Source organism: Sus scrofa, chromosome 3 (assembly GCF_000003025.6).
Source record: "Sus scrofa isolate TJ Tabasco breed Duroc chromosome 3, Sscrofa11.1, whole genome shotgun sequence".
Classification (NCBI taxonomy): domain Eukaryota; kingdom Metazoa; phylum Chordata; class Mammalia; order Artiodactyla; family Suidae; genus Sus; species Sus scrofa.
The window spans coordinates 15,799,038-15,826,172 of record NC_010445.4 but is presented as its reverse complement, the minus strand read 5'-3'; the positions used below and the strand labels follow the sequence as shown (position 1 = coordinate 15,826,172).

At 47.7% G+C, this 27,135-nt stretch overlaps 1 protein-coding gene across 6 annotated transcripts in view; it reads left to right on the top strand.

Moving 5' to 3' along the window:
* CALN1 (calneuron 1) overlaps nucleotides 1–27,135 on the top strand; it is a 472,970-nt gene that overhangs the window by 127,738 nt on the left and 318,097 nt on the right. For 5 of the 6 annotated variants that reach the window (XM_021086351.1, XM_021086352.1, XM_021086350.1 and 2 more), the window contains one exon: nucleotides 6,164–6,288. In XM_021086351.1, the coding sequence (XP_020942010.1) occupies nucleotides 6,171–6,288 (118 nt within the window). In that variant the 5' untranslated portion in view covers nucleotides 6,164–6,170. Of the gene's footprint in view, nucleotides 1–6,160; nucleotides 6,289–27,135 lie in introns of all 6 variants that reach the window. The other variant, XM_021086354.1, reaches the window with a different exon arrangement.

Sequence of the window (27,135 nt, the reverse complement as noted above, 5' to 3'; positions counted from 1 at the left end):
CACTAAACTATTTGTGGGGAAGGACCACTTTTTTTGTTTGGTTTGGTTTTTTTTTTGTGGTTTTTTTATTTGTTTGTTTGTTTCGTTTAAAGCTTCAGTCGTTGGCAGGCTGATTTCTGTAAAATTAGAAAGAATGAATTACTGGAAAAGGAAACCAAAAAAGCAGAGATACCCAAAAATCAGCTGGTCCCATGCTTAGGTGCTGGAACAATGCTACAGACTGCCGTAAGAATGTCCGTGCTTTCTTTCAATGCCTGTCCTTATCTTGTCGCACACCAGCAGCACACGGCATTCTACTGGCGCCAGTGTACACCCTACACTTCACAGTTGTGCTGCCTAAGGGACCCTGCAGAATTATCTTTTGGGGTACTCTTTACCTGGAATAATAATATCAGCCTATAGCAGTGCGCCTGGATCTTTGGTACTGCAGCGAAAAAAATACAATGTATAGTCGTCTGGGTTCTCCAGAGAAACATAACTTACAGGAGAGAGAGATATATATAGAACGAGATTTATAAGGAATTGGCTCACGTAGTTTTGGAGGCTGAGAATTCCCACAGTCTGGCAAGCTGGAGACCCAGGAGAGCTGTTGGTGCAAGTTCCAGCCTGAGTCCAAGTCCAAAGGCAGGAGAAGACCCATGTCCCAGCTCAGTCAGGCAGAAAGAACAGATGTTCGCTCCCTGACTTGCCTTTTTGTTCTCGAAGGCCTCTAGCAGATCGGATGCGGCCCACAGACCTCAGGGAGGGCCCTCTTTACTCAGACAACTGATTTAAATGTTCATCTCACCCCCAGACACCCTCCCAGACACACCCAGCATAGTGATTAAACCCCCAGACACCCTCCCAGACACACCCAGCATAGTGATTAACCCGATATCTGGGCACCCTGCCACCCGGTCAAGCTGACACAAAATGCAGTGTCTCTGAAGGGCATCCTTTCAGGTCAAGGTGAGGGGGGCCTGTTTGGTCTATTACTCAGCCGAGAAGTGTACCTGTTCCTCCACCCTGAAAACAGCAGGCCACCCCTTTTGTCTTTACCCTCCTGACACCTTATCCGTGATGCGACCATGGAGCCGGCCTTCCTGGTACCCAGGAAATTGACTCTTTTCCAGCTCTGGCACTTTTCATTCCAGTAGCCCCCTCCTCCTGATACAGTCAGCGGCTTACTGATACCGCTCACGGCCCCGGCCCCCTGGTGCTCCGTTGCTTACACTCTGGATCCCTGGGCATCGTGGTGTATGATGCCAGCCAGCTCCTCTCTGAAACTCACCATCTGCCAGGTCCTTCCTGACCCTCCCTCAAAACCCAGTGTGTTTTGTATTCCACCTAACCCATTGTGACCTTCTTTGGCCCTGTATCCTGCTTCCTGTAACCCTTCAAAGATAATGACTGATGAGATTTATTGAGAACATGCCTGATGCTAAGCCTGGTACTTTCCATACCTTATCTTATTTCATATCCACAAAAATACTATTCAGTTTGTATCAAAACCTCAGTTTTCCATAGGAGAAGACTGAGACTTACAGGGGTCAATTTACCTATATGGCTAATCAGGGCAGAGCTAGAATTTATTTGTTTTGTTTTGTCTTTTCTAGGGCCACACCCACGGCATATGGAGGTTCCTGGGCTAGGGGTCTAATCAGAGCTGTAGCCACCAGTCTATGCCAGAGCCACAGCAACGTGGGAACCAAGCCGCCTCTGAGACCTACACCACAGCTCACAGCAACACCTGATCCTTAACCCACTGAGTGAGGCCAGGGATCGAACCTGCAACCTCATGGTTCCTAGTCGGATTCATTAACCACTGCGCCGTGATGGGAACTCCCCAGAGCTAGAATTTAAATCTAACATGGCTTTTGACCAGAAAGCCCTGATTCTTAGCCAGGAAACCCTACCACCTTACAGAAAATACAGAAGACTTGTTCACGTGCTAAACAGTCACTTAAATGATATTTCACAATGAGTAAAACTGCCATTGGAAAAAATATATATATATTTATTTATTCATTGCCCTTCCTGTAAGGATCCAGCTCTTCAATTTGAGTTCAGGACCATGTCTGTCCTTGCCCATGAACTTGCACGCTTCCCTTCCTTAGCCAAAGAGAGAGAGTCTTAAAGCTTGGGGTTCCCCAGGTGGCTTGGAGTGAAATTGAGTTCTTTCATTGCAGCAGCTGTTTTTAGCTTACTTGCGATCATGCGCTTCCCTTTCTCGAGCGTGACTTTATTTATGTAGACGGATGGTTCCATTGCACGTGCTTTCCCCCCCCACCACTAGACTTTGAGCATTTCGGGTGAATGAACTGAATGTGCACCTCATTTCGTAAGCTGCTTTTTCCAGAAGCAAATTACGTTGATCTATCACGTGGGACTCGGTTGTGACCAGTTGGCTCTGCCGTGTACTCAGCACCTCTGCGGCTGAACGGGAGAGTGGCTTGGCCGTGTGTGTTTGAGTATTATCTTGTTGCTGCGGCTGTCAAAACACACGTGATGGGTCCGAAGCTTTAGACAACCAGGCGAAAGAAGGTAATAAGAAGGTATTTAGCAAACACTGAGAAGCTAGAGAGATGAGTGGTAAAATGCAAAGAAGTGCTTCCCGCATCTGTACCGACTGAGCGAAGCACCCTTCCTCCAGGTGGCAGATCGAGAGAAGATCAGGGTGGGTGTTTTCTGATGTTTATGAAGGATTTTTTTTTTTTTTTTTCGGCTGCTCCCACAGGCTATGGAGGTTCCCTGGGCTAGGGGTTGAATCGGAGGTACAGCTGCCGGCCTACACCACAGCCACAGCAACGCCAGATCCGAGTCACATCTGCAACCTACACCACAGCTCATGGCAATGCCAGATTCTTAACCCACTGAGTGAGGCCAGGGATGGAACCTGCAATCTCATGGTTCCTAGTCCGGTTCATTTCCGCTGCGCCACAATGGGAACTCCATGAAGGATTTAAAGGATGGTTAAAACAACAGCCGGTGAGACTGACTGGGTCCTGGGGCCACTGATGAGGGGGAAGCTGGAACCACAAAGGAATCATTAGCCAGTGATGACTTTTCATCCCCTGGACCATGGGAATTGGTCCAAGCGGAGATGAATGTGGCAGCGGCCTATGGCGCCCAAAAACCAGCACTGGCCTCGGGCAAGGTCCTGGCTCTGCATCTGCTTTTCGCCTTTAAACCTGTTTGGTCAGAAATTTAACCTCGAGGAATGAGGAGATGGTAACTGAAGCCCTCTTCCGGAGAAAGATGCCTGCCTTCTCTCTGTGTGTAAGGACAGGTTGGCTGGGAGGGGGAGAGGCTCACTTCTAATTAGCTGAAGCCGTACCCCTTAGAACCAGCAAATGCACATGTGCTTTCTAACTGCCTCCTGTCCATTGCGATGGGCCTGTGGATGTGTGTGTGTGTGTGTGTGTGTGTGTTTTGTGAGCCGGGGCAAGAGTGACGGGTAGCTTGGAGGCTGGCAGCTGGCTCTTGCCTCTGCCATGTGTCTGTTTTACTTTGGAGGGGGCCGGTGCCCAGCACATTTGTGAGAGTCTTCCCAGTTGTTAGGATGAGAGACGTACCTTCGATAGAAATCGAGAAATCAGGAAGTGTGGCCTCTTTTAGGGGGGAGATAATGAATTCATTTTTTGATGTCTTGAGTGTGAAACGAGAGTTTGACATCCGGTGGAAATGTCTGGTGCGGAGCTGAGGCTGCTGTGTCGAAAGAGCACTTAGGAGGCTCGTGTTCTCAAATAGATTCTATCGTTAACCAGCTTCCTGCTCACAGTCAAGCTCTGAAATGTTTAGGAGTCTCATGGGTTGATCTCTTAAGTCAGTGCCTCCCAGCCCAAACAGAGGCCTGCTGGGGTGGGCTCTGGACCGGAGGGAGAGAGAGGAGGGGGTGTCCTGTTGGGGGCACCCCCGCTGTCACTCAAGGGGGTCACAGGGAAAAGAAGACCTGATGCCTGCCAGCTCCAGCAGGTGTCATCAGGGACAGTTGCTGTCATCAGTGTGGTTTGAGGGACAGCAACGTTTGGGAGCCCTGAAGCCCTGAACAGCCATCCCCAGAGACTGGCCTCCTGTTGGCTGTCTCTTCCTGTTGTTTACACCTTGTTAGTCAGCAGCGCCCAGAGGGGACGCTCAGACCACTCCAGCCTCACTCACAGATGCAAACTCTAGGGCCCGCAAGGAATGTACAAGTGATTCCCACGGAGACTGTGACTCCCATGGAGAAGGTGTGTGGGGAGAGCCCACAGGGCCATTTCTCTCCCACAGAACTCCTCTCCTTGAATGCCCCCAGGGGCGGGGAGATCACCCCTTCTAGTGCCGCCGAGCTTTCCTTCCCGGAGCTATGTTCAAAAGGTGTTCTCTGCCCATGCCCTAGAAGTGACTCCCCCTCCTTCCTGCCAGTTCCCTAATTCTGCTCAGAGGTTTATCAGTCCTCTTGGCCCCCTTTACAGATGGAGGGGCGGAACCTGACATGCCCCATGGCTCACTCATTAGAACTGAGCTTTCTCTTTCCACTACAGAGAGATTTCTTTTTCTTTTCCTTTTTTTTTTTTTAATTTCTCTTCCATTATAGTTTATCACAGGGTATGGAATGTAGTTCCCTGGGATATGCAGTAGGACCTTGTTTGTCCATTTTACATACAATGGTTGGCATCTTCTAATCCCAGACTCCCAATCCGTCTTTCCCCCACCGTCCCTCCCCTTGGCAACAAGTCCGTTCTTTATATCTGTGAGTCTGTTTCTCTTTTGTAGTTCATTTGAGTCATATTATAGACTCCACATATAAGTGGTATTTGTCTTTCTCTTACTTTGGTTAGTATGATAATCTCTAGGTCCATCCATGTGACTGCAGAAGGCATTATTTCATTCTTTTTTATGGCTGAGTAATATTCCATCGTACATATACCACATCTTCTTTATCCATTCATCTGTCCATGGACATTTAGGTTGTTTCCATGTCTTGGCTGTTGCGAATAGTGCTACTGTGAACATAGGGGTGCATGTATATTTAAGAGTCTTGTCCGGATATATGCCCAGGAGTGAAATCACTGGATCATATGGCAACTCTATTTTTAATGTTTTGATGAACCTCTATGCTGTGAGAGACCCATTTTTCTGACTCTCTCTCTTACTCCCTCTCTTCCCTCCATCTTACCTTAGTCTGGGGCCCCTGGCCTGCCTGGCACTGGTGGAACTTCAGATCCCCGGGGTTGGTGCCTTGGAGGGTGCGCTAGTCTGGTTTAAGGGGATGCTTTCATTTCTCGTGAGAGTGCTGGGGTCTGCTTTGTTCTGGGACATCTTGAGATGACGCCCACCTTTCCCATGGGACAGCAGGACTGGCAATCAGAGGGCAGTGCTCACAAAGCCACGTGAGCAAGCAGGCATGGGGCTGCTTCTCAGAGGTGCAGACTGTCGTCTGTGCATACTCAGAGCCTGGCACTCCGACCGGCTTTGAATGCAGTAGAAGTGGCACACCTGCTTTATCTGGGAAAAGGGAAACACCGGGGTTTTCTCATGGTCACGGCAAAGACATCCAGGGTCTGGGCAGCCTCACGTTTCTGCGGGGTGGGGGGGTGCGTAATCCTTCCTTATGAGGGTGGGGAGAGGCTAGGAAAGGGGGTAGAGAGCATCCTTGTTTGCCTGCAGAGGCAGCTGGAGGATGCCTGGTACCCCACAGTCTGCCGAACAGCATGGTTCCACTTCGTAATTCAGTGGGGGGAGATGGACACTGAAGGAAGGGGTAGAAACTCGAGGTCACTCGGGAGTTGCTCTGGCCACGGGCACCAGAAAAATGCTCCACCTTTTCCTCTAGAAACGTTAACATTTTAAAAAATTCTTTTATTTTCTTATTTTTTTTATTTTTATTTTTTATTTTATGGCCACACCTGCCGCATATGGACGTTCCCAGGCCAGGGACTGAATCCAAGCCACAGCTATGGCCATGCTGGATCCTCTGACCCCTGTGCGCTGGCCTGGAGTTTGAACCCAAACCTCTGCAGCTGCCAAGAGTCCTCTGCAGTCGGATTCTTAACCTGCTGCGCCACAGCGGGAACCCCTAGAAATGTTCAAGTTTTTTTCTAAATAACCCTGGCCATCTGAGCACCAGGGCGGTCCTTGCAGGAAGGAAAGGAGGAAGGGATGATGATGGTTTTCTCTCCCCGCCCCCATGTCTCGTGAGCAGGGAGAAGATGCCTTTCCACCATGTGACCGCTGGCCTGTTGTACAAAGGGAATTACCTCAACCGATCTCTCTCTGCTGGCAGCGACAGCGAGCAGCTGGCCAACATCTCTGTGGAGGAGCTTGACGGTAAGGAGCCCGCCCGGCATGGGATGGGAGGGCAGTCAGCACCCCAGGGAGGCGTCCGTGGCTATGATGGCATCTAGGACCTGCCACCAGTGGTGGCCAAGTCTAACCATGACGCATCCGGAATGAGTGCAGAGACCAATTCTGTCTCAATGGCTTCTTGGCGTGGGAGGGACCTTGTCGCCTGAAAAAAAATCCACGGTGCATATATTTTGGTTCCCTTGGATGCTGATGGGGGCGATAGCCTTCAGCTGCGCACATGTGTTTTCCAGTTGTTGGACTCTTTATCGCCAATGGTGTTGCCCTGATTCCAGAGCATCATTTACGATGGGGCCCAGCTGCGGGGGAGGTTGAAGCCCTGTTCGTGGCTGTCTCTTGACTCGTGGCCACGGTGTTTTGAATCCCACCCAGATCAGAGTCATCTGGAAGCTGTGTCTAGGTGGGAGTGGCCAGCAATTACTTTGATTGCCTCTGGACCCTTGTAATACAGTGCATCCCTGGCTTAGGGACGGGAACAAACCTGCGGACATGACTGCCTTCCTCCTGGGTTCGTGCCTCTTTGGGTCCTGGGAAAAATCAACCCTTTGATTTAAAAAAAAAAAAAAATTAAAACAAGAAAGAAGGAATTTTTTTTTTTTTTTTTTTTTTTTTTTTTTTTTTTTTAGATGAGAGAATTAGATTGATTCAGCCAGATGTTTGCCTAGGTCCTGCATCTGCTGAGGCTAAGCCGGAATTGGTCTCCCTTCTTGTTTTGGAATGCTATGTTCCTGGTAACACTGTTTTGAAACAAGAAGTTTAAATTTACTTCCTAAAATAGGGATGGCAAAATTACCCCAGATGGCCCACATCTTTGCTTTGAAGTGTCATGGTCGGAACCAGTGAGCTCGCTCTGTGTGCATTTCTCACAAGGGGAACACAGGGAGAGGCAGCTCTGGGCCAAGGAAGCCAAACTTGCTTCCTGATCAGCAGGCGCTGGGTCACGTGAAGGCCATCGGGCAGGCTTTCTCACGCCTGCCCATGCTCGGCCTGCTTCTCCACCGGCCGACTGCATTTTATTACATTTCGTTGCACCTCACAGATACCACATGTTTTACAACTGGAAGTCTTGTGGCAACCCTGCCTTGTCAGAGGCTGGTTAGCATCTTGTAGCAATTATTTTAAAATGAAGGTAGGTACAGTGTTCTTCTGGACGTAAGGCTATTGCACACTTCCTAGACTACAGCGTAGGATAAACGTAACTTTTACAGGCACCGGGAAACTGAAAGAGTCCTGTGGTTTGCTTTATTGTGATATTTGCTTTATTGCGGTGGTCTGGTACCCAACCCTCAGTGTCTTGGAGGCCTGCCTGTAGAGGCTTGGTTATTTCTCTGATGCAGCAGTGAGGCTCCGGGGCCTCTGGGCTGGATCTGGAGGAGAGACTAGAGGATGTGAGGGGAAAGGGAGTGACAGGGTCAAGCCAGGCTCCTTAGGGCCTGCAGCAGCTCACTAGGGTCTGGACAGACGGGGGGCCAGCTGGAGACAAGAGGGATACTTTGGATCTCCTGGCCTTTGATTGGCTAGGGGACATTCCGACGAGGACACAGAGGTGGAAAACAAAGCTCTGACTGCCTCCAAAATGAGCCGGTCCTGGTGGCCACAGAGAAGGCCGAGGCTGGGCTGGGTGTGTTTGGCAGGTGAGGCGAGGCCCAGGCTTTCCTGCATCCTGGACGCAGGGGGTGGTGGTTGCTGGTGTTTGAGTAAGTCCTCAGTTAGCAGGAGGGGCTGGGAGCCTCTGTGTGGAGCCACACAGAGCGTAGGCCATGTGACGTGGGTAGAAAATCTGCATATTTGGGGCACATCTCTCTTTTTCCTCCCAAGAGCTTTTATCTCCTTAATTACCTCTGAGTCCCCAGTGCCTAGGAAACAGTGTGTGGCGTGCAGTGGATGTTCAGTAAATGTATGATGAATGAATAAATGTAAGACATAGATGCTTAGATATCCCTCAAAAAAGATCCAGAATGGCAGTTCTCTGTTATAATCCACACCCCCACTGCAACGGAAATTCCTATTCTGTTGGGTGACTCTGGAAGAGGCTACCATCACTAAATCACTAACCCAGTGAAGTTTGGGAGTCATCTGTGGCTTTCGTGTACCCTGGCTTTCCATTTTTCTTCCTTTTCCTCCTTCCCAACTTTGCCATGACTAATCAGATGATTTTTCCAAGACTACTCAGAGCAATGGCTTTTTTTTCCCCCTCCTGTGATATCTGGGCCACCACCAGGGCACATAGCTTTTCAAGAGACCCGGTGGCTGGATTTCAGCCCTTCTCCCCTCAGGCACTGGCCAAACCATCATCCTTCGTGTTCTTGGTCAAGCAGCAGAGCCCGGGGTCCTGTTGTTTCACCCAGGTCCCAGCAGCTGCCAAGGGGCTGAACGGCACCTTCTCAGCAGGTGAGACCAGCAGGGAGTGGGTGTCACAGCCCTGGGGACCCAGGTGGGCAGCCTGAACCATGGAATCGCTGGATGGGGGGTGAGGAGAGGTCCCTGGTGGAGTAAAGCTGGACTTTATGGCCTGAGACTGTCTGCTGAAGATGCTGTGTTTGCCCTTCAGGAGGGCAATCCCAGCTCTCAGCCTGGAGAAATGCCATTTATTTTCTGATGGAAGATTCCTTCTATTTATTTGTCTTTTTTGTGCCAAGGTGAACCCTGAGTTATGATGCCTCGTGCTTCTTTATGAGCATCTTGGGGCTCCGGGCAGGGCTGTGCAGATGTGTTCTGTGTGTAGAACAGGTGGGCGGGGTCTGAAAACCAAGCCAGCTTAAGTCAGTTTGGAGGACTGCAGGCCGGTTCTTGGGGAAGTCCAAGGTCCCGAGACTGGGCCTGCTTGCTGTTCTCTTGGAGCTGCCTCGTGTCAGCTGAGCCCTAATGTCCTACTGTTTGGGGCCACTCATTTATCCGCAGAGGACACGTGGTGTCGCACAGGGAGTTGATGCGTTGGATGCTGGTGGATACGGAAGCATCCTTTGTGGTCTGGCCACACTAGGGATGCAGATGTTAGTTGGGTACCATTTCCGCCCTGCGGCAGCTGCAGCCTCTTGCATGTGGATCACCACAGGGCAGGCACCCCTACCTGGTCAGTTTATACCACCGGGGATGGAATGCCCCTTTCCTTCAGGGTAAGGGTCAAGGGCATCTGGTGCATGAGCACTTACCCTTTGAGAGCAGAGCCACTCGCCGTGCCGTCCCTTCCCAATTGCCATTCACTCTGGGAAGTTTCTGTTTCTTCTCTTTAAACCAAGCTCAGGAGGAAACAATGCAAAACTCCCATCACACTGGGCACACTGGCGTTGGAAATCACCCAACAGACAAATTCAGCGGTAATGAATTGGTTGCGATCTTCATTCATTCGTTCATGTTCATTCGTGTATTCATTCATTCATTCACTCCGGGAACATGTGCCCAAATGCTTTCTGGGTGGAGGAGGAATTCAAAGAAGTATAATATTCGTTGCCTGTCCCCGGGTGTCTGCAATCTACCAGGGAGTGAATGCACATACAAAATGTATTAGCAGTACCTTGCACTTTGAGAGTGGGTCATGTGGAATTTTATTAGATACATGAATTGTAATTTTATAAAACCGGTTGTCTCAGTGCCATTTATTGAATAATCTTGTGAGGCTGTCTTAATCAACCAAACTTGCCTCTGTCTGAAGTTCACTCATTTTCATTAATGTATGGTGTTCCATTGTGTATAAATCTATCTCAATTTCTGCATCCATTCTATTCGGGATGGATATTGGGTTGTTTCCAGTTTGGGGCTATTAGGATGTCATCCAGCCTTCCCTATCCTGTTGCAGCTGTGATGCTGGGGTCTGCTGTCCTCACGGCTCCTCATGGCCCTTGTAAAATGTCTGAGTATGTGTGTGTTTCATGTTGTTTTTGCCAGCAACAGTGTCAGCCCTTTAGATTTGGGTCTTGGCTCTTCCTTTTAGCCTAGGTTAGTTTTCTCTTCCATCTTGGATGGTGGTTATTTCTGTGTTCTTTTTTTTTTTTTTTTCCTTCAGGAGTGCCTCCCATCCTGATGCCAGATCTTCCTTCTGTGTTTTCCATAAAATGTGTCTCTTCACATCCCTTTTTCCCTTCTTTGCACTTCTACACTCATTCTTGAGTCTGTCTACCACATCGCCGACTTAGTTGTTTGCAGTCATTTGAAAAAACACTTATTATTGCCTTTGGAGCATATTTCCATTATGGATGAAAGCCTCCATTTCTTTGTAGCTTGACTTTATTTCAGTAGCTCCCCCTTAACTATTTTGATCAAAGTTTTGGGGTTTTTTTGGGTGTATTTATAGTATTTTTATTTTTTCTATTATAGCTGGTTTACAGGGGTCTGTCAATTTTCTATTGTACAGCAAGATGACCCAGCCACACATACATGTATACATTCTTTTTTTCTCACATTATCATGCTCCATCACAAGTGGCTAGATATAATTCCTAGTGCTGCAGGGCAGGAGCTCAGTGCTTATCCATTCCAAAGATAAGAGCTTGCATCTATTAAGCCCAAATTCCCAGTCCATTCCACTCCCTCCCTCTCCCGCTTGGCAACCACAAGTCTGTTCTCCAAGTCCATGAGTTTCTTTTCTGTGGCAAGGTTCATTTGTGCCATATATTAGATTCCAGATATAAGTGATATCATACGGTATTTGTCTTCCTCTTTCTGTAGTTTGGTCAAAGTATGATACAGAAAAGGATTAGTGTACCGTTCAAATGTTACCAAATGTCAACACTCATGCAACAACCACCCAGCTTCAGGAATAAGCCAAGAGCAGCCCCCTTCCGTGTGCATGAGGTCCTTCCCAACACTTCTTTCTCACAACCACTGCCCTGACTCAACTGTCATCACTTAACTGTGTTTCTGTTTTCCCTTCCTCTCAATGGGGTCATATTATATTTGTCCTTTCATGTCTAGCCCCCTTTCTTCACCATGACGTTTGCAAGACTCAACCAGGTTTCCAAGGGTAGTTGAAGTTCATTCATTTTCATCAGGCGATCGTGTTGCTTCATATATCCGTACCTAAGTTTATTTATCCTTTCTCTTCTCCATGGGTATTTGCGTTGTTTCCAGTCTGGAGCTGTTGGGACATAGTCGTTGCTGTTGCTGCCGTGGTCTTAGGATACGCCCCTCATGGCAGCCTCTTCCTCTTTGACTGGGGCCGTATCCCTTCATTCTCTCCCAACCCTTTGTCTTGTTGAGAATGACTTGTACACAGCTTATGACAATCTCTTCTGTTCTTTGCCATAAATTATTTAGAGAGACCTCTTTCTCATGAAAATCTGTTTCTCCAAGTGTTCCAGCTGATGCTACTGTTGTTGTGCATTAGAAGAATGCAAAAGGAAAAAAAAAAAAAAAAGCATAGTCCTCTTGGCTTTTCTCTGTTCTGTTTTGTGACTCAACAGGGACAGTGCTTTGTAGCCTCAGGATCTGTCAGCAAGTTTCAGGAAGCGTCTGTCGTCTTTCCTCATTCTCACGTCACATTATTCCAGACCTGGGATCATGTACTCCTTTTCACCTGGAGAGTCCAGTTTCTTCTATCCGTTTCTAGAAGACCTTCATTTAGTCTGTGGCTGCTGAGCGGAGGTGGGATCTTGATGGCCCCGCGTATCGGATTTGCTCCTTATGCCGCAGTTATATTAACTCCTTTATTCTTCCCTTCTTTGGGTCTCCTTCCAGGTCCCAAGCTGGTACCCAGCATTCTGGAACATTCTGGTCCTCATCCCCGCTTTCCCCTGCCCCCAATAATCCAGTCACACCCGCTCACAGCTCTTGTGACTCTCAGAGAGTTGTGTTCCCTGAGGGGGCTTGGAAAGGAGGTGCCACTAAGGTGCTTTTGGGTTCAGGAATAGATCTCCGTGGAGAACCGGTGCCCTGCGATAGGGACGGACTGCTCGGTTCTCTGGGCAGCGTCGCCTCTGGATCCCTGATGGGTGAACGGTGCTGCTGAGCCTGTGTCTTCTGTGGCTCCCGGGCGGGGCAGGGGCACAGGGTGCGGGGAAGTTGTGTTACTTCTCCTCAGCCGCTGACACGTGCATACATCTCCAAATTAACATTTCTGGTGAAGTGCATGCCTCAGCCGACATACAGTTTTCGAGCATATTTTGCATTTGGGAATGGACGTATCGATCTGCCAACTTTCTCCCACAAAGCACCCCTTTGGTGGTCGGCCACCTTCATGTGGACTGTTCTAGAGTCCCTGCGTCGGCACAGCCCAGTTTCCCCAGTGGCCTCTTGTTGGCCTGAGCCAGCAGGCTCTCAGTGTTTATTCCAAATTCTCTGTGGCATCTGGCCGTGTTGCTCATGCTCTTAGTTTTGGTTTGTCACTGCCTTGGCATCCATGTCACCGGCTAGCTCTCCTCCTTCCCCTTCTCCGCCTCTTTGTCGTCTCCGCTGTTTACGGTGTGCACATCCTCTTCTGCCCACTCCTTGTGTTTGTTGTCTCCCGGGGCTGGTTTGGGTTGTCATCCCCCTGGGCAACGACGTCCTCATGGCCCCGGGGTAGATATTGTCCATCCCTGCTGCCCCCCGGAATTGCAGACCTGCTCCTTGTAGTCCCAGGAAGGTGTCCCTGGAGTCCCTGGCTCCGTGGACCCAAAGCTGAACAGATTTTTTTCCTCTAAAACTGCCCCTCCTCTGGAATGTTTCTCGGGGAACTCGAAGCGCAGTGCATGCAGTCAGCCACTATTGTACTTTGGAGGGCATCCTTGATTCCTCTTTTTACCTTACTCCACGCGTGTAGTTGGCAGAGCCCTGCAGATCAACTCCCTCTCCGACCTCATCGCCATTTCCTTGGGCCAGGTCCCTGCCCCAGACACCTGCAGTCCCCAGGGAGCGATCACCTTGTGAATCAGCTGTGACATCAGCCCTGCATCAGTTCAGTTCCTTTTCACTGGAGGGATGCTCCTCAAATACACACTGGATTAGCCTATCACTTTTGGTCTTCTTATCCTACAATTACACACACACAGCTATAACAACAGTGTATTCAATTTATTTCATGTAATATTTCTTTCATCCTTTAAAAATGTCAAATCTACAGAGATTTTGGAAAGTACAGTGAAATACCTGTATACCCTTCATCTGATCGCTGATATTTCAGTGTTTGCTTCTCTTTTCCTTTCTCTCAACACACACACACACACACACACACACACACACACACACACACACACACTTTTTTCAGCTCTAGAATTTTTAATTTGGTTCTTTTCTTATAGTTTCCATTTCTCTGCTGAAATACTGTTTACTCATGTAAATAATATTTTTCTTTCATTTTTTGCACCTATTTTCCCAAATTTATAATAGCCATTTAAAGTCTTTCTGTACTACATCCAACATCTAGGCTCTAGCTCATCTTAGGGTTGATTTCTATTGTCTTTTTTTTTTTTTCTTTTAGATTCTGGAAAGAGTTTCCCCTTTCTTTGTATACTGAACACTGTGAATGCTACATTGTAGCGACCGCGTGTCCTGATAGTTTTCTCTGAAGAGGGCTGATTTTTATTCTCACAGTTCAATTACTAGCTGACCACCTGAGACTTCTGCAGGTTTGATTTTATGTTTTATTTTCTGTTAGGCTAGATCTGTGGAAATCCCAAGGGGATCCCAAGCCCCTCTAACTTGGCAGGGACTCAGCCTTCAAAGTCTGTCTTCCTTACGGATCTTGTCAGGGCTTGGTTTTAGGTTTGGTTCAGGTGGGTCTAAAGCAGGCTTTCCTAAGATTGTGATCCTTACCTGTAAGATGTGGTCTTTCTCAGATGAATGGATTAAGAAGATGTGGTATATCTACACAATGGAATACTACTCAGCCATAAAAAAGGACAAAACAATGCCATTTGCAGCAACATGGATGGAACTAGAGACTCTCATCCTGAGTGAAGTAAGTCAGAAAGAGAAAGACAAATACCATATGATATCATTTATATTTAGAGTCTAATATGTGGCATAAATGACCTTTCCACAGAAAAGAATCTCATGGACTTGGAGAACAGACTTGTGGTTGCCAAGGGGGCAGGGGAGGGAGTGGGGTGGACCAGGAATCTAGGGTTAATAGATGCAAACTGTTGCCTTTGGAATGGAGAAGCAAAGAGATGCTCCTATGTAGCACTGGGAACCTTATCTAGTTACTTGTGATGGAGCAGGATGGAGGATAATGTGAGAAAAAGACTGTGTATGTATATGTGTGACTGGGTCACTTTGCCGAACAGTAGAAAATTGACAGAACCCTGTAAACCAGCTATGATGGAAAAAAAAATAATTTTAAAAAATAAAAATTCAAAAGGATTTATTGAGCTTCTTAAGAAAAAAAAAAAAAAAAAGATGTGGTCTTTCTAGTGCCTCAGATGGATGCTTGGGATATTAATGACATTTCTCAGACATCCTCTAGGGATGCTTAAATTCCAGAATCTGTCTTGCTTTCTCGACCTCATAGCAGCTGCTTCCTGATAAGCCTGGTTTAATCTCAACTTGCACTTGGGTTGCCCAGCCTTTGGCCAGGCTTTCCTAGGAAACCCACACGCAGGCTTCTGAGTCCCCCCCGTCCCTGCATAGTTTTCTTCTCTCTGCTGCCTGGCCCCACAGATCCTAGCCCTTTAAGCTACCCCAAATGAGAGCTGTGGTTGGGAAATTGCCCCCGGGCAGAGAGCCAGGGTGAACGTGGGGTTCACCACGTGAATTTCCTCTCGCCCTGCAATTGCAGTCTTGTGCTGCCTGCTGTTTATTGCCTGAAAACAGTTGCTTTATAGATTCGGTGCAGGTTTAGGGTTGTACGTGGTGGGAGGGTTTTTCTTGGACCCGTTACTTTGTCATAGCAAAAGCTTATTATTGGTCATTTTTTCAAAACCTGAATCAGTTAAAAGTCATTTTCAACCATCATAGCAGTTCACCCTTCAACACTTCACTTCTGCTTATAATTCTGAAATGGCTCTCCACAGCCTACAGCTGTGTTGGCTGGAACACAGCCTCTTGGTGACAAAGCACATGAAGCCCCATGTGGCCTGGACCCTTCCTTTTTGTCTGCTTCGGCTGCTTACTTGCCTTCCAGGGGGCTTCTTGCTGCCTCCCCATCTCTCCTGCTTCTCTGCATTTGTTTTAGTGGCTTCTTTCAGGAATGTTCTGTCTACCTGGGAAACAGCTCTCCCTCTTGTAAGTTTCAACATGACCCAGGGCGCGCATCCTCTTCATCGCAGCTGGAGTTCATTGAGTGCTTGCTATGTGCTAGGAATTGTTCAAAGCACATAAGATGGGAGTTCCCATTGCAGCTCAGTGGTAATGAACCTGACTAGTATCCGTGAGGATGCGGGTTCGATCCCTGGCCTCCCTCAGTGGGTCCGGGATCCAGCGCTGCGGAGAGCTGTGGTGTAGGTTTCAGACATGGCTCGGATGCTGCGTGGCTGGGGCTGTGGTGGAGGCCGGCAGCTGCCACTCCGATTCAACCCCTAGCCTTGGCCCTTCCATATGCTGCAAGTGCAGCCCTAAAAACCCCAAAAACAATAACAAAAAACCCCAAAGTACGTGAGGTGAATGAACTCATTTCATCCTCTCAATAACGCTATGATGCAGGTACTATTATTAACTCCATTTTTTGCAAAGATGGAAAAGGGAGATGTTAACTAACCTTGTCCGAGGTCATGTGACTAGCACGTGTCGGGATTGGGATGAAGACTGGCTTCTGAGCTCATGCTTTTTAAATTCTATCCTCTGCATCCTCCTCCCTGCAAAGAAGTAAGCCCCTTTGTGCCTTCCCCGCACCCTCACCTCACTATCATACCTATCACTGCCACCACGGTGACACCTGGGTGAGAACTTGGCTGATTCATCAAACTTTCAGTGGGAGGAGAGATATTTTTAAAGCTCTGTGTGAGCCCAGTGTGTTTCTCACGGGGAGCAGAGGTGCACTGCCGCCCAGGAAGGGCTGGGGATGGGTTCGCGTTCATGCTAGAAGGGGGCCGGCTCTGTGCCACAAGCTCCTTCCACCCATTTCACTCTTTCTTGTCTGGTCCATCATATATTTTCTTTAAAAAAAAAAAAAAAAAAAGACTTTTCTGGAGTTCCCTGGTGGCTCAGTGGGTTAAGGACCTGGTATTATCACTGCTGTGACTTGGGTTTGATCCCTGGCCTGGGAACTTCTGCATGCTGCAGGTGTGGCCAGAAAAAAAAGAGAAAACTTCCCTCCTTCCCACCCCTCTTTTCATTCTCCTCTACGTTTGCTGGTTGAGTTAAAAATCCCAGAGGCACACCCTACTTTTGCCTTTTTTGAGATGCTTCCCTAACAGGCTTTTCCAGTGGGGTTTTAAGAAAGCAGACGTTACTGTCACAGGAAGAGAAGCTCTCAACTCTTATCTGAGAAGGCTGATGGCTCAAAGTTCTCTCCTCCAGAGGAGGCAATAAAACCTACACAATGAGCCACATCATCGAACAGGAGTGGGAGTGCCAGATAGACAGCTCTGTTCTCGAGCTGGGAATTAGCCTCACAACCTGGGCCTTTTATCCACCTGGGTACGTCCCTTCCGGAGGCTTGACCTGCCTTTGAGCTTGAGAGAGAAAGTGGATTGTGGAGAGTTGTGAAGCTTTGTGAGCAGAGCCGAGGAGGGATTTCTTTGATGGTGGCTGCTTCCAAAGACTCACTCCTTAAAGGGACATTTGCCTAAGTCTTCTTGTAGTTTCCCGCATTGTGTTCTGAAAACACATTTTGATAGCTGTGGCCAAGAAGGAAGCCCGGGTACCATGCCTGCCACTTCCGTTTGCTTCATTGGTGATTTATATGCTGCCTGCTCCCCAAAGTGATCAAGACATCATGTGATAAGAGAAGAAGCCCATGCTGCCAAGGCTGTCCGAAAAGAAATAGAAAATAAAAATTCATACACAAAGAGGAAGAAAAAAAAATATGACGGCCCCTACAATGAATACATTTACTGTGAATGTGCATTAAATGTGGCTCTATGCTTCCAGCCGATTGGAACATAACAGGATTTACCTGATTCCAATGACAGCCTTCACAGGCCCTCCTGGAAATATGGTCTTCTCATCTGTATTTTATTTTTATTATTATTATTATTTTTTTTTACAGCTACACCTGCAGCATATGGAAGTTCCTGGGCCAGGGGTTGAACTGGAGCTGCATCTAAAGGCCTGTGCCACAGCCATAACACCACCAGATCTGAGCCACAACCATGACCTATGCTGCAGCTTGCGTCAGCGCTGGATCCTTAATCCACTGAGCGAGGCCAGGGATCAAACCGGCATCCTCACAGAGACATCACTGGGTCCTTAACCCACTGAGGCACAATGGGAACACCTCATCTGTGTTGTAAATAGGAGCCCTCTGGCTCGTAATGAAAGTACCCAATATATCTGCATTTTGTATTGTTGGCTTTCAACTTTTCCTCCACCTCTTTATTTCTGAAAGCTTTTTTAAACCTATTTTTCCTACTAAGGGTGGCTTTTGATGGTGGCGAGTCTCAGTGAAGGCCTAGGTGCTAATCTTAGACTCCAGATGAGATGAGGACAGATGGTAGTTTGAAAAACCTTCCCAGAACCAGATGATTCTAAGTACTTCCTATAGGACATATTTCTCTGGTTCCCCCTCCTAAGGACCCCTGCCTGAGATAGGAGGCAGAAGGGATAGCTCAGTAGGAACGTTCAAGGACCTGCATCATAAAGCATGACCTTTGGCTTGAGATATTTGCAGAACAGGAGTTACCAACAATTCATCTCCGTCATAAAATAACCTTGATATTCTTCCCGTGGACCCATCTACTTTCAACAGAAATGCATCCTAATAGATCTGCTAAGGTAATTAAGCCCCACATTGCTTCCCCAGATAACTGAATAAGTTAACCTGTTGAGTTGAATTGTTCTGTGTTATCCATCTGGACACTGAAGGGAGTTTGCCAAAAGTCATCATTTTGACGTTGGCTTCATTGATACTGAGCTGTTTCTCCTGGTGGTAATTGGCCAACAGCAGGTTCAGCTGTTCCCTGGGACCACTCAGGGATGTGAGATCAGCAATATGTTCTAGCAGGGATGGCTCACCAGTCTTTCCCCTGCACCACTGCATCCAGGGCATCATATCCAAACACCACTCCAAACCATTTAAAAGCAGGTGATGAGCTAGGACACAGCCATTTAAAATACGCATCTTCCATCATAGCTGTAAAAATCATTTTAAAAAATAAAAAAATGAAATACACATTTTCACAAATATCATATGAGATTTCTCACATGTGGAATCTAATGAAAATGATACAAAAGAAATAAAATACAAATTTTCTCTGTCAGGATGGGCATTTCTACATTCCCTAATTCTCAAGCCAGAAGAGCACTGAATTTACATTGAGACTTATATTGCTATATTGCTGGGTGACAAATTACTCCCCAACTTACCCAGTTTAGAACAAAAGATATTTTTATCCTCCAGTTTCTGCGGATCAGGAATTCAGGAGTGGTGTAGATGGCTGGTCTAGCCCAAAGTCTTTCCCAGGCTTGCAGTCAAGACATTTACTGGGACTTGCAGTCATCTGAAGGCTTGACCATGGCTGGGGAATCATCCACACGCATTCACAGGGCTGTTGGCTGGAGGCCTCAGTTCCTTCTGTGAGGGCCTCTCCGTAGGACTGCTCGAGTGACTTTATAACATGGGATTTGGCTTTTCCTCAAATGAGTGATCGTTTTGTGAGCTTGTCTCAGATGTCACATTCCGTCACTTCTGCCACATATGCTCATTACAAATGAGCCACTAAATATAGCCCTTCCTTAAGGTAAGTGGAATTAGGCTCCATCTTTTGATGGGGTGAATATTAAAGCATTAGCAGGTGTATTTTAAAACCACTAAAGATCATACCAATTAGCTTGGAGATGGTTTCTAGCGATTAAATTGAAAGCTGGTGAAATGTTATAGAAAGTTCTAAAGTCATGCTTAGCAATTTCTTTATGCAGTGAAGAAGAAAGGACCAATGCTTTCTTTGCTATAGAAATAAGAATTAAAGCCTACTAGCAGAGTAGAATCTCTGAAGTCCCACATATCTGAGACTAACCCAATTGTATTAATTAGCTGCTGCAAGAGAGCTGGTTAGCTAGTCCCCAGTATTAGTTCCTTCTAAAATTTTCTAAGGGAAATGTTTGCTGGACAAATGGATGCTCCAGTCTCCTTAAGAGCTAGGTGTGGCCATGTTAGTAAGTTCTGGCCATTGGGATGTAAGCAGAAGTGACATCAGGCAACTTTGGTGCATTTTTCCTCTTCTTTATCCTTCCCTCCTTTTTATTACTGGAGTGGGAATGTCACCATCTGACACCATGAAGACAAAGATGGCAGAGTGGTGAGCTGGAAGGACCCTGGGTGCCTGAGGATAGTGGAACAGAGAGAAACCAACTTCTGTCTTGTTTTTTTTTTTGGTCACTCACAGCTGAACTAAAACCTACCAAATCAGCAGCCGTGTGACCACAGATACGTAATCCGACCTCTGACCCTATTTTCCCATGTTTTAAGTTAGTGTCTTTTGTATAATGTCACTTTCAAGCATCTCCCATTTACTCTTTTTGAGGAGGAAGTACTGTAGAAGATTGAGTGATGGATCTGTAATGTCGAGGCATCATCAGAAGTTTGTTCTTTTGCTATTATGTATATGTGGCTATATTTCAACTTTGTCTGTTGACATGTGAAAGAAAGTGGTTCCCCAGGGCAGAAAGGAGGGCCAGATGGAAGAGCCCCAAGAGGCCTCCAGGAGAACATTAGTGTGGGCCGGGTTTGTCTCGTTCGGGGGGCAGGGCCCAAATACACCATGTTTATCCCTGTGCGCAAACACAGGGAGTGTTACAGACACAGCGTGACTGCTCAGACACACCTGTTGAATAAATGAATGCCAGGCCCTCTGCTAAGAGACATTTGTCCCAAAGGGAGCTAATTGTTCCCAACTGTCCATTCTCTAAGGAGAGTGGAATTGGGAAAATGTATATGGCCGTGAACCGTAGTTGATGGTGTATGGCATTTAGAGTCAGATGACCTACTTCAATGGTGAGTTTCTGTGTCCTCACCTGTACTATGTGGATAAGAGTATATACTTTGAAGGGATGCTAGAGGGTAATGTATGCAGAGTGGGTTACTGTTGTGTATTTGCATGTAGCAAATGCCCAAGAAATAGTGACAGTAGTAGAGTAAAATCATTGCTGTTATTGTGACGATGACAATGATGATGATCACACAGAAATGACAAGACACATCCAGACGGAGGACTGGTACTTCCACCTTGGGGCAGATTGGCTTTTGAGAGGAAAAAGACCACTAGCCAGTGTCTCTGCAGGTGTCTTGTCAGGAGGTGCCTGTCCCTAATTGGAAAGACTTGTCAGTGTGGAAGACTCTGGATGCCCCAGCATGATCTCTGTGTCTAAGCCCTTCAGGACGCCTTTCCTCCTGCCCCGACCTCAGCCTCAACACTTTACCGTTCACAGACCCTGTCCTCATGGGAACGGAGGTGAAAATCTAACTTGTCAAATGGGATGATCGGGACCCCATGACACCAGCTTCCAAACATTGCGTTGTCGTGAGAGATAGAACCAGATGTGGGAAACTTCTGTAGATTCCTAACAATTCAGGCCGTCCAGGTCCTTGTTGTAAGACTTGCGAGGAGCAGGAATGAACATGCCTACAGATTTCCTCATACTTGGAGTTCCCGTCATGGTTCAGTAGGTTAAGAACCCAGCTAGTATCCGTGAGGATGAGGCTTCGATCCCTGGCCTCGTTCAGTGGGTTAAGGATCCGATGTTGCCGCAAGCTTTGGCGTAGGTCATAGATGTGGCTCAGATCTCGCATTGCTGTGGCTGTGGTGTAGCCTGGTGGATGCAGCTCCAATTCAACCCCTAGCCTAGGAAATTCCACATGCCACAGGTGCAGCTCTTAGGGAAAAAAAAAAGTATCTCATAGTTGTTCCCTAGGTTGGAGCAGAGGGGATGCTGGGGGATGGGGAGGCTGAAATTGAAATCAGGTGACCAGAACCCACTCCCTTTGGGAAGAGTACATGGTCAGCTCTGTGCATTCAATACCTGGGAAAGAAGTCTTCCATTTCTTTGTTTCGGAACTGGACATGTTGGACAAGCGATGGTTTCTGGAAATGGAAGCGCCCAACCATCAGTTCTGTGGAGTGTAACTTCCGTTCCAGTTACTCATTGTGTTCTCTCTGCTGGCTTTTTCTCACTCTCTCCCCTAACCTTATCTGGTTAAAATTCAAGGCTTTTTTTGGTTTGAATGTTTCTTCTAAACTATAAACATCACTTCAGTATTAATGGTTTGTTTGTAACATGGAAGTTTTATGGCAATAGTGAGAAAAGTAGTTTTTTTCTCCCTGGAAAGCTCTTAAAACCAATGGCCCCAGGACCTAAAGTAATGCTGGCAGAGGGAGTGTGCTCCTGTCTTCATCCTCAGGCGTAGGGACAGTTCTTTGACTGGTGCCAGTTGGCTGTGCTGGTTATTACGCTGCTGGTATCCAGTGAAATGAGCCTCAGGACACCAAGTTCACCTCAGCCATCTGGGTGGCAATTTAACATCTCTACCTAGAAGCATCGTAGAGAGGATGCATCCTAAAATTCTTGGTCTGATGCCCCTGAGCAATTTGTAGGAGACTTTACAGACCTTCATTCCTCTGCCATCTGGTGCTCAGGTCAGGGGAGGCGGGGAAGGGGAGTCACGGGAACATACCGAGAACGCAGTCTTGCCTACGCTTTCACGGTGCCTCTGCTCAGCCCACCAAGTGCAGGTTCTCATCCAGCACCCCTGAGGCTGAAAAAAACCTTCTGAGCATTTCACGTGCGTGATTGATCATGATTTTATGTTGCTTTAAGAACCCTTTGGAGGTGCCATCTCTTTCTGGGAAAAGTGCCTTGAGCTGCCTACTAAATTCTCTTGCCAGGTTTTGGGGCCCCTGAATATGCAAATGAAAAAATGTGCTCTTTCAGATTTTGAAATCTCAGTAACTGAGGTTAACCTGTCTGGAGGACAGGCTTACGAAGAGCAATGACGTTGTTGAAGGCCAGGCTGAAGAACGTTCTAAGTCAGTGGGTTTGAACCTGGGGTCTACGTATCTCCTGGACCTTCTTTTTGTGTGTGTTGATGAGTAGTGCTCTTTTTTTTTTTTTTTAATTTGGGGAGAAGGTCTATGGCTTGTGTCATATTCTTAAATGCACTCAACAAAGGTGACAGTAGGTACTAATCTACTCCTCATGGACCTGGATCCCTAAAACCAGTTGCTCCAGAAAGGATTTTGTTTTGTGTTGCTCTTCTTAGAAAAACTGGACAAGGCATATCCACGCGTGCTGGTGCATCTTTACAAAGATGGCCCGGGTAGTGGTGTGGAGAGTGGGTTTGAGGGGAGTGGATCTAGAGGCTGGGGTGCCACCAGGAGCCCATTCTCATAGTCAGGGGAGAAATGATGAGGGCCTGAGCTTAGCAAGTGGCGATGAGTTGAGGAGAAGTGAGCTCCGGATGTTAAAAATACAGACACTCACCTGTGCTCATGTTATGGGGTGGAGCGTTGACTGTCACTCTTGGAGGCATTGTCGTCCTCGTTATAGTGATGAGGGAAATGAGTGTGAGAGTGATTATGTCACTTGCCCAAGGTTACACAAGTAGTCGTTGGTGGACTAGGATTTGTATTTAACTTTCTCTGATGCCAAAGCCCAAGCCCTACCTTAACCACCATGTTATCCTGTCTCTACCATCGCAGGTCTCCATGGCGGATGTGTGTGTGGTGGGTGATGAGGAAGAGGAGTCAGGTGCACAGCTCCCTAACTAGGTAACTAGGTGCAGGTGATGCCAGTCACAGACACCAAGGTCACAGGAGCTTGAGCAGGGTTGGAAGAAGATATGAACGGAAGGTTATCTCATTGGAGATGGTCACTGGGCCCTTGAATACTGATTTCTGGGACTCATTAGCCTGGAGTTCAAGATTTTGGAATCTTCACTGTATTGAAATGATGGCTAAGGGAGAGAGGGCTGAAGAGTAAACCCTAAGGTCCATCAGCCATTCATTCCATTGACCATAGGGGGCCCCTGGTGATTAGGGGATTGGGAGGGACTTTTGCAGCAAAGCTTCTTCATGTCCTTTGGTTAGTTCCCTGGGACTCCAAAGCCAAAATCTGCTATCAGAAGGAAGTACTCTTTGCATTAAAAAAATAGCTCACCTGGAGTTCCTATTGTGGCTCAGCGATAATGAACCCGACTAATATCCATGAGGATGTGGGTTGAATCCCTGGCCTCACTCAATGGGTTTATGATCCGGTGTTGCCATGAGCTGTGGTGTAGGTCGCAGATGTGACTTGGATCCTGCGTAGCTCCAATTCAACTCCTAGCCTGGGAACTTCCATATGCCGTGGGTGCAGGCCTAAAAAAATGCAAAAACTAAATAGGTCACCCATTTGTGCTCCATTAATCTGCTTTATTGGTTGATGGCGCCCCTCTCTTTCAAACTCTTTAAGTGAGAAACTTGCCTAAAATCCATTAGCTGTCTTAGATTTTCAAAGAAGTTCATGCTGGCACCTGGCCACACAAATCTCCTTTTCAGGGCCTCGTAGAAATACAATGCAGTTTTCTCTGCTAACTAGACTTACAAATAGACTGCAGCTCACCTGCTATAATGAGACGGCCCTGGGCAACATCAGGCCAGGGATAAAGAGCTTGACTTCTCGCCTGCAGTGTGACTTCCCAGGGGTTCTGATGTTAGCCCAAAGTCGGTTCAAATCCTGGACCTGTTATTTATTATCTCTGTGCCCTTGGGCAAGGTTTAAACCCAGATCTCCGTGTCCTTATCTATAAAATGGGGTTGTAGAGCGCCCCCCTCGTGAGAAAAGCATGCAGCGTGCTCCGCAGGGGCTGGGAGGGTCATGGCTTGGCAGGCTTTGAGGGAAGGAAGAAGATGAGAGGGGACATTCCTAATTTCTTTCCTCTTCCTTCTTGCCGGCCAGTTCACAAGTGGATTGAACCAAATTAGAAAGTGTGAAGGCTGTTTTAAAGGAAAGAACAACACTCAGACTCATCTCTGAAGCTGAAATTTGGTCACCATTACATCTTTTTCAGGAGTGTGTGTGTGTGTGTGCGCGCGCACGCGTGTGCATGCGTGCTCCCGCCCCCGTGTGCATGTGTCGGGAGCAGGGGTCCTGGGAGCCCAGATTCTGGGCTTGACCATGAGCCTGCTCCATAGAACCCCTGGAACTCCTCAGACCGCAGGGGCCCTTCCACCCTCTGACAGGTGGAATCACAGTTGAACATTTTGCTGATGTTCTTGGGCGGGGCTTGCAGACGAGAGGGATCCACGTTTCCTGAGTACTTATCTCATTCATAGCCTCAGCCAGTCCTCTGCCACTCATCATCACCACTGTCATCAGCGTCATCACTCTGTGGAGTCCCCACCCCACCCCCTTTACCCAGATCTCATTGTCTCCTTCCCTTTCTTTGAACCTCAGAAACACACTGGTTCTGCTGCAGGAGGGAGGTTGCCCAGGTGAGGGTCCTGGGGATGTGATGCCCAGGTGAAAGGGCTGAGGCTGTATTTCCTCCTCTTTTGAAGTGTGACCAGGGCCAGTTTGCCCACAAAAAGGCAAGAGCTCTTCAAGACAGAGTGTCTTTCTTGCCGCGTGGAGGCGAGAAAGCCTGCCATCGACTACAACAGTCATGAGGTCCCCACAAGTTGTTAAATCTTGAAATGCATCTGTCTGTTCAGTAGATCGCTCCCTAAAGAATATTTATTTGAGATACGACGTCGAGGTAGGTGTTAATGGCTTCAGGGTGACTTGTGGCCCTGTCACCGCCGTGAGCACAGAAACAGGCTGTCCCCTCCACCAAAAAAAGAACAAATAATTACAGACGGATGGTGTTTTCCTCCAAGCCTCTGATGATAGTTTTTTGGGGGATCAAAAGCATTGCCTCCTCAGGCCAAAATGCATTTGTCTTCATAGAGAAAGGGCCTCCGTGTGTGTCATCAGGGTGGTTACAAGTCACTTGGGAGGCTGATGAGTGGGGACAGCAGATGATCCGCCTGGGGCCGGGCACTCCTGCGCCCCGTGTACCTTCACGGCCGTAACCAACGGCCAGCCGGGGACACACCAGCTCCACTCTCCTAACCTCATTCTTTGAGTTCTTCCCAAATTTGTTCCCGCCTTGAGCAAATTCTAACGATAACAACAACTCCCTCCCCCAACCACCACCCCTTGCCCTCAAACCCCAGAGGTTGGTAGAGAAGGCAGCTATAAAATTATCCATTGCCAGGCTAAGAAAACTCCATGGGAAAAACCTCATAGCAAGATTCTGCAGTGCACCAGGGCAAGAAAGCTAGCACGTCGGTGAGAAAGCCCAGAAGCTTCTTGTGTGTTCAGGGCCCGGATGTGTCTAGTTTGCTGGCAGGTGGTGTAGTAGAGTGGGCGGGGCCTGCAAGAAGAACAGAAACGGGCGCTCAGTTTGTCTGCCAGTAAAACGGGGACCGTTATCTCAGAATCCCATCCTGCCTCCAAGAGGAGCGTTATGGGAACTAAGGTACTGGTTAGGTAGCGCTGATACCTACCTGAGAAATCAGAACCTAAAGTTGTGAATTCGATGCATTGAGTGGTTAAGAGTGTGATTTCAGGGACCCACCGCAAATCCTGCATCTTTTTTTTTTCTTTTTAAAAAATTATTGTTGATTTATGGTGGTGTAACCAATTTCAGCCGCACAGCAAAGTGACCCAGTCTCTCTCTCTCTCTCTCTCTCACACACACACACACACACACACACACATTCTTTTTCTCATATTATCTTTCATCATATTCTCTCCCAAGAGACTGGATATAGTTCCCTGTTATGGACCCCATTGCTTATCCATTCTAAATGGAATAGTTTGCATCTATGAATCCCAAACTCCCAGTCCATTCCACTCTTCCCCCCAACCCCTAAGGAAACTAGCCGCTTTTTTTTTTTCTTTTTTGCCTATCCCACAGCATCCTCAGCCAGGGGTCAGATCAGATCAGATCAGATCTGAGCTGTAGTTGTGACCCATGCTCCGCTGCTGTGGCAACCTGGGTTCCTTAACCCACTGTGCTGAGCCGGGGATTGAACCTGTATCCCAGCACTGCAGAGATGCCACTGACCCCGTTGTGCCACAGCATCCCTTTCGTTCAGCTCTCACGACTGCTCTGCCAGGCCCTTGCCGTTATGATTCTTATTTCCAGATATGGACCCTGAGGCACAGAGAGGTTAAGTCACTGCCTCAAGGTCACAGCTAGTGAGGACAAGCTAGGTTGAACCTGTCTGATTCCCAACTCCCCAGTGTTAACCTCTCGTACTCATCTTATTCAGAGGATAAGCTCATTTTTAAAGGGGAGGAGTCAGTGGATACAGAAGAAAAAAGGTGAGTGCCTTTGGATAGAATTTTTTAGTTAAATTTGAGGAGGGCATATTGGAGAGAGAGGGATAGGAAAGATTTGGAATGAGGGCAGTAGGCAATGGTGGAGAAGCATCTGTTTGAGTTAAAGGATGGATATTTGTAGGACCTGGAAGGTTCAGTGAAGGTTTATTCATTGTGGAAGATTCTACAGGTGGATTGATGGCTACTGGGGGGAAAGGCGTACAGTCTGGGCTGGTCCTGCTTCTACCACTCATGAAGTGGGTGACCTTGGGGAAGGCTTGTGACCTCTTGACCTGACAGGTGAGATGGCTGTGCTTGGGGGGCATCTCTGCAGGGTTGGGGTGATGGTTTCATGGCATGTACACTGGCTTGTGTCTGGTGCTTTGTAGGAAGATGGCACCTCTGTGGCTGGCAGCTGGTGACACTGAGCCCGGGAGTGGTGGCCTGCGTTCATCCC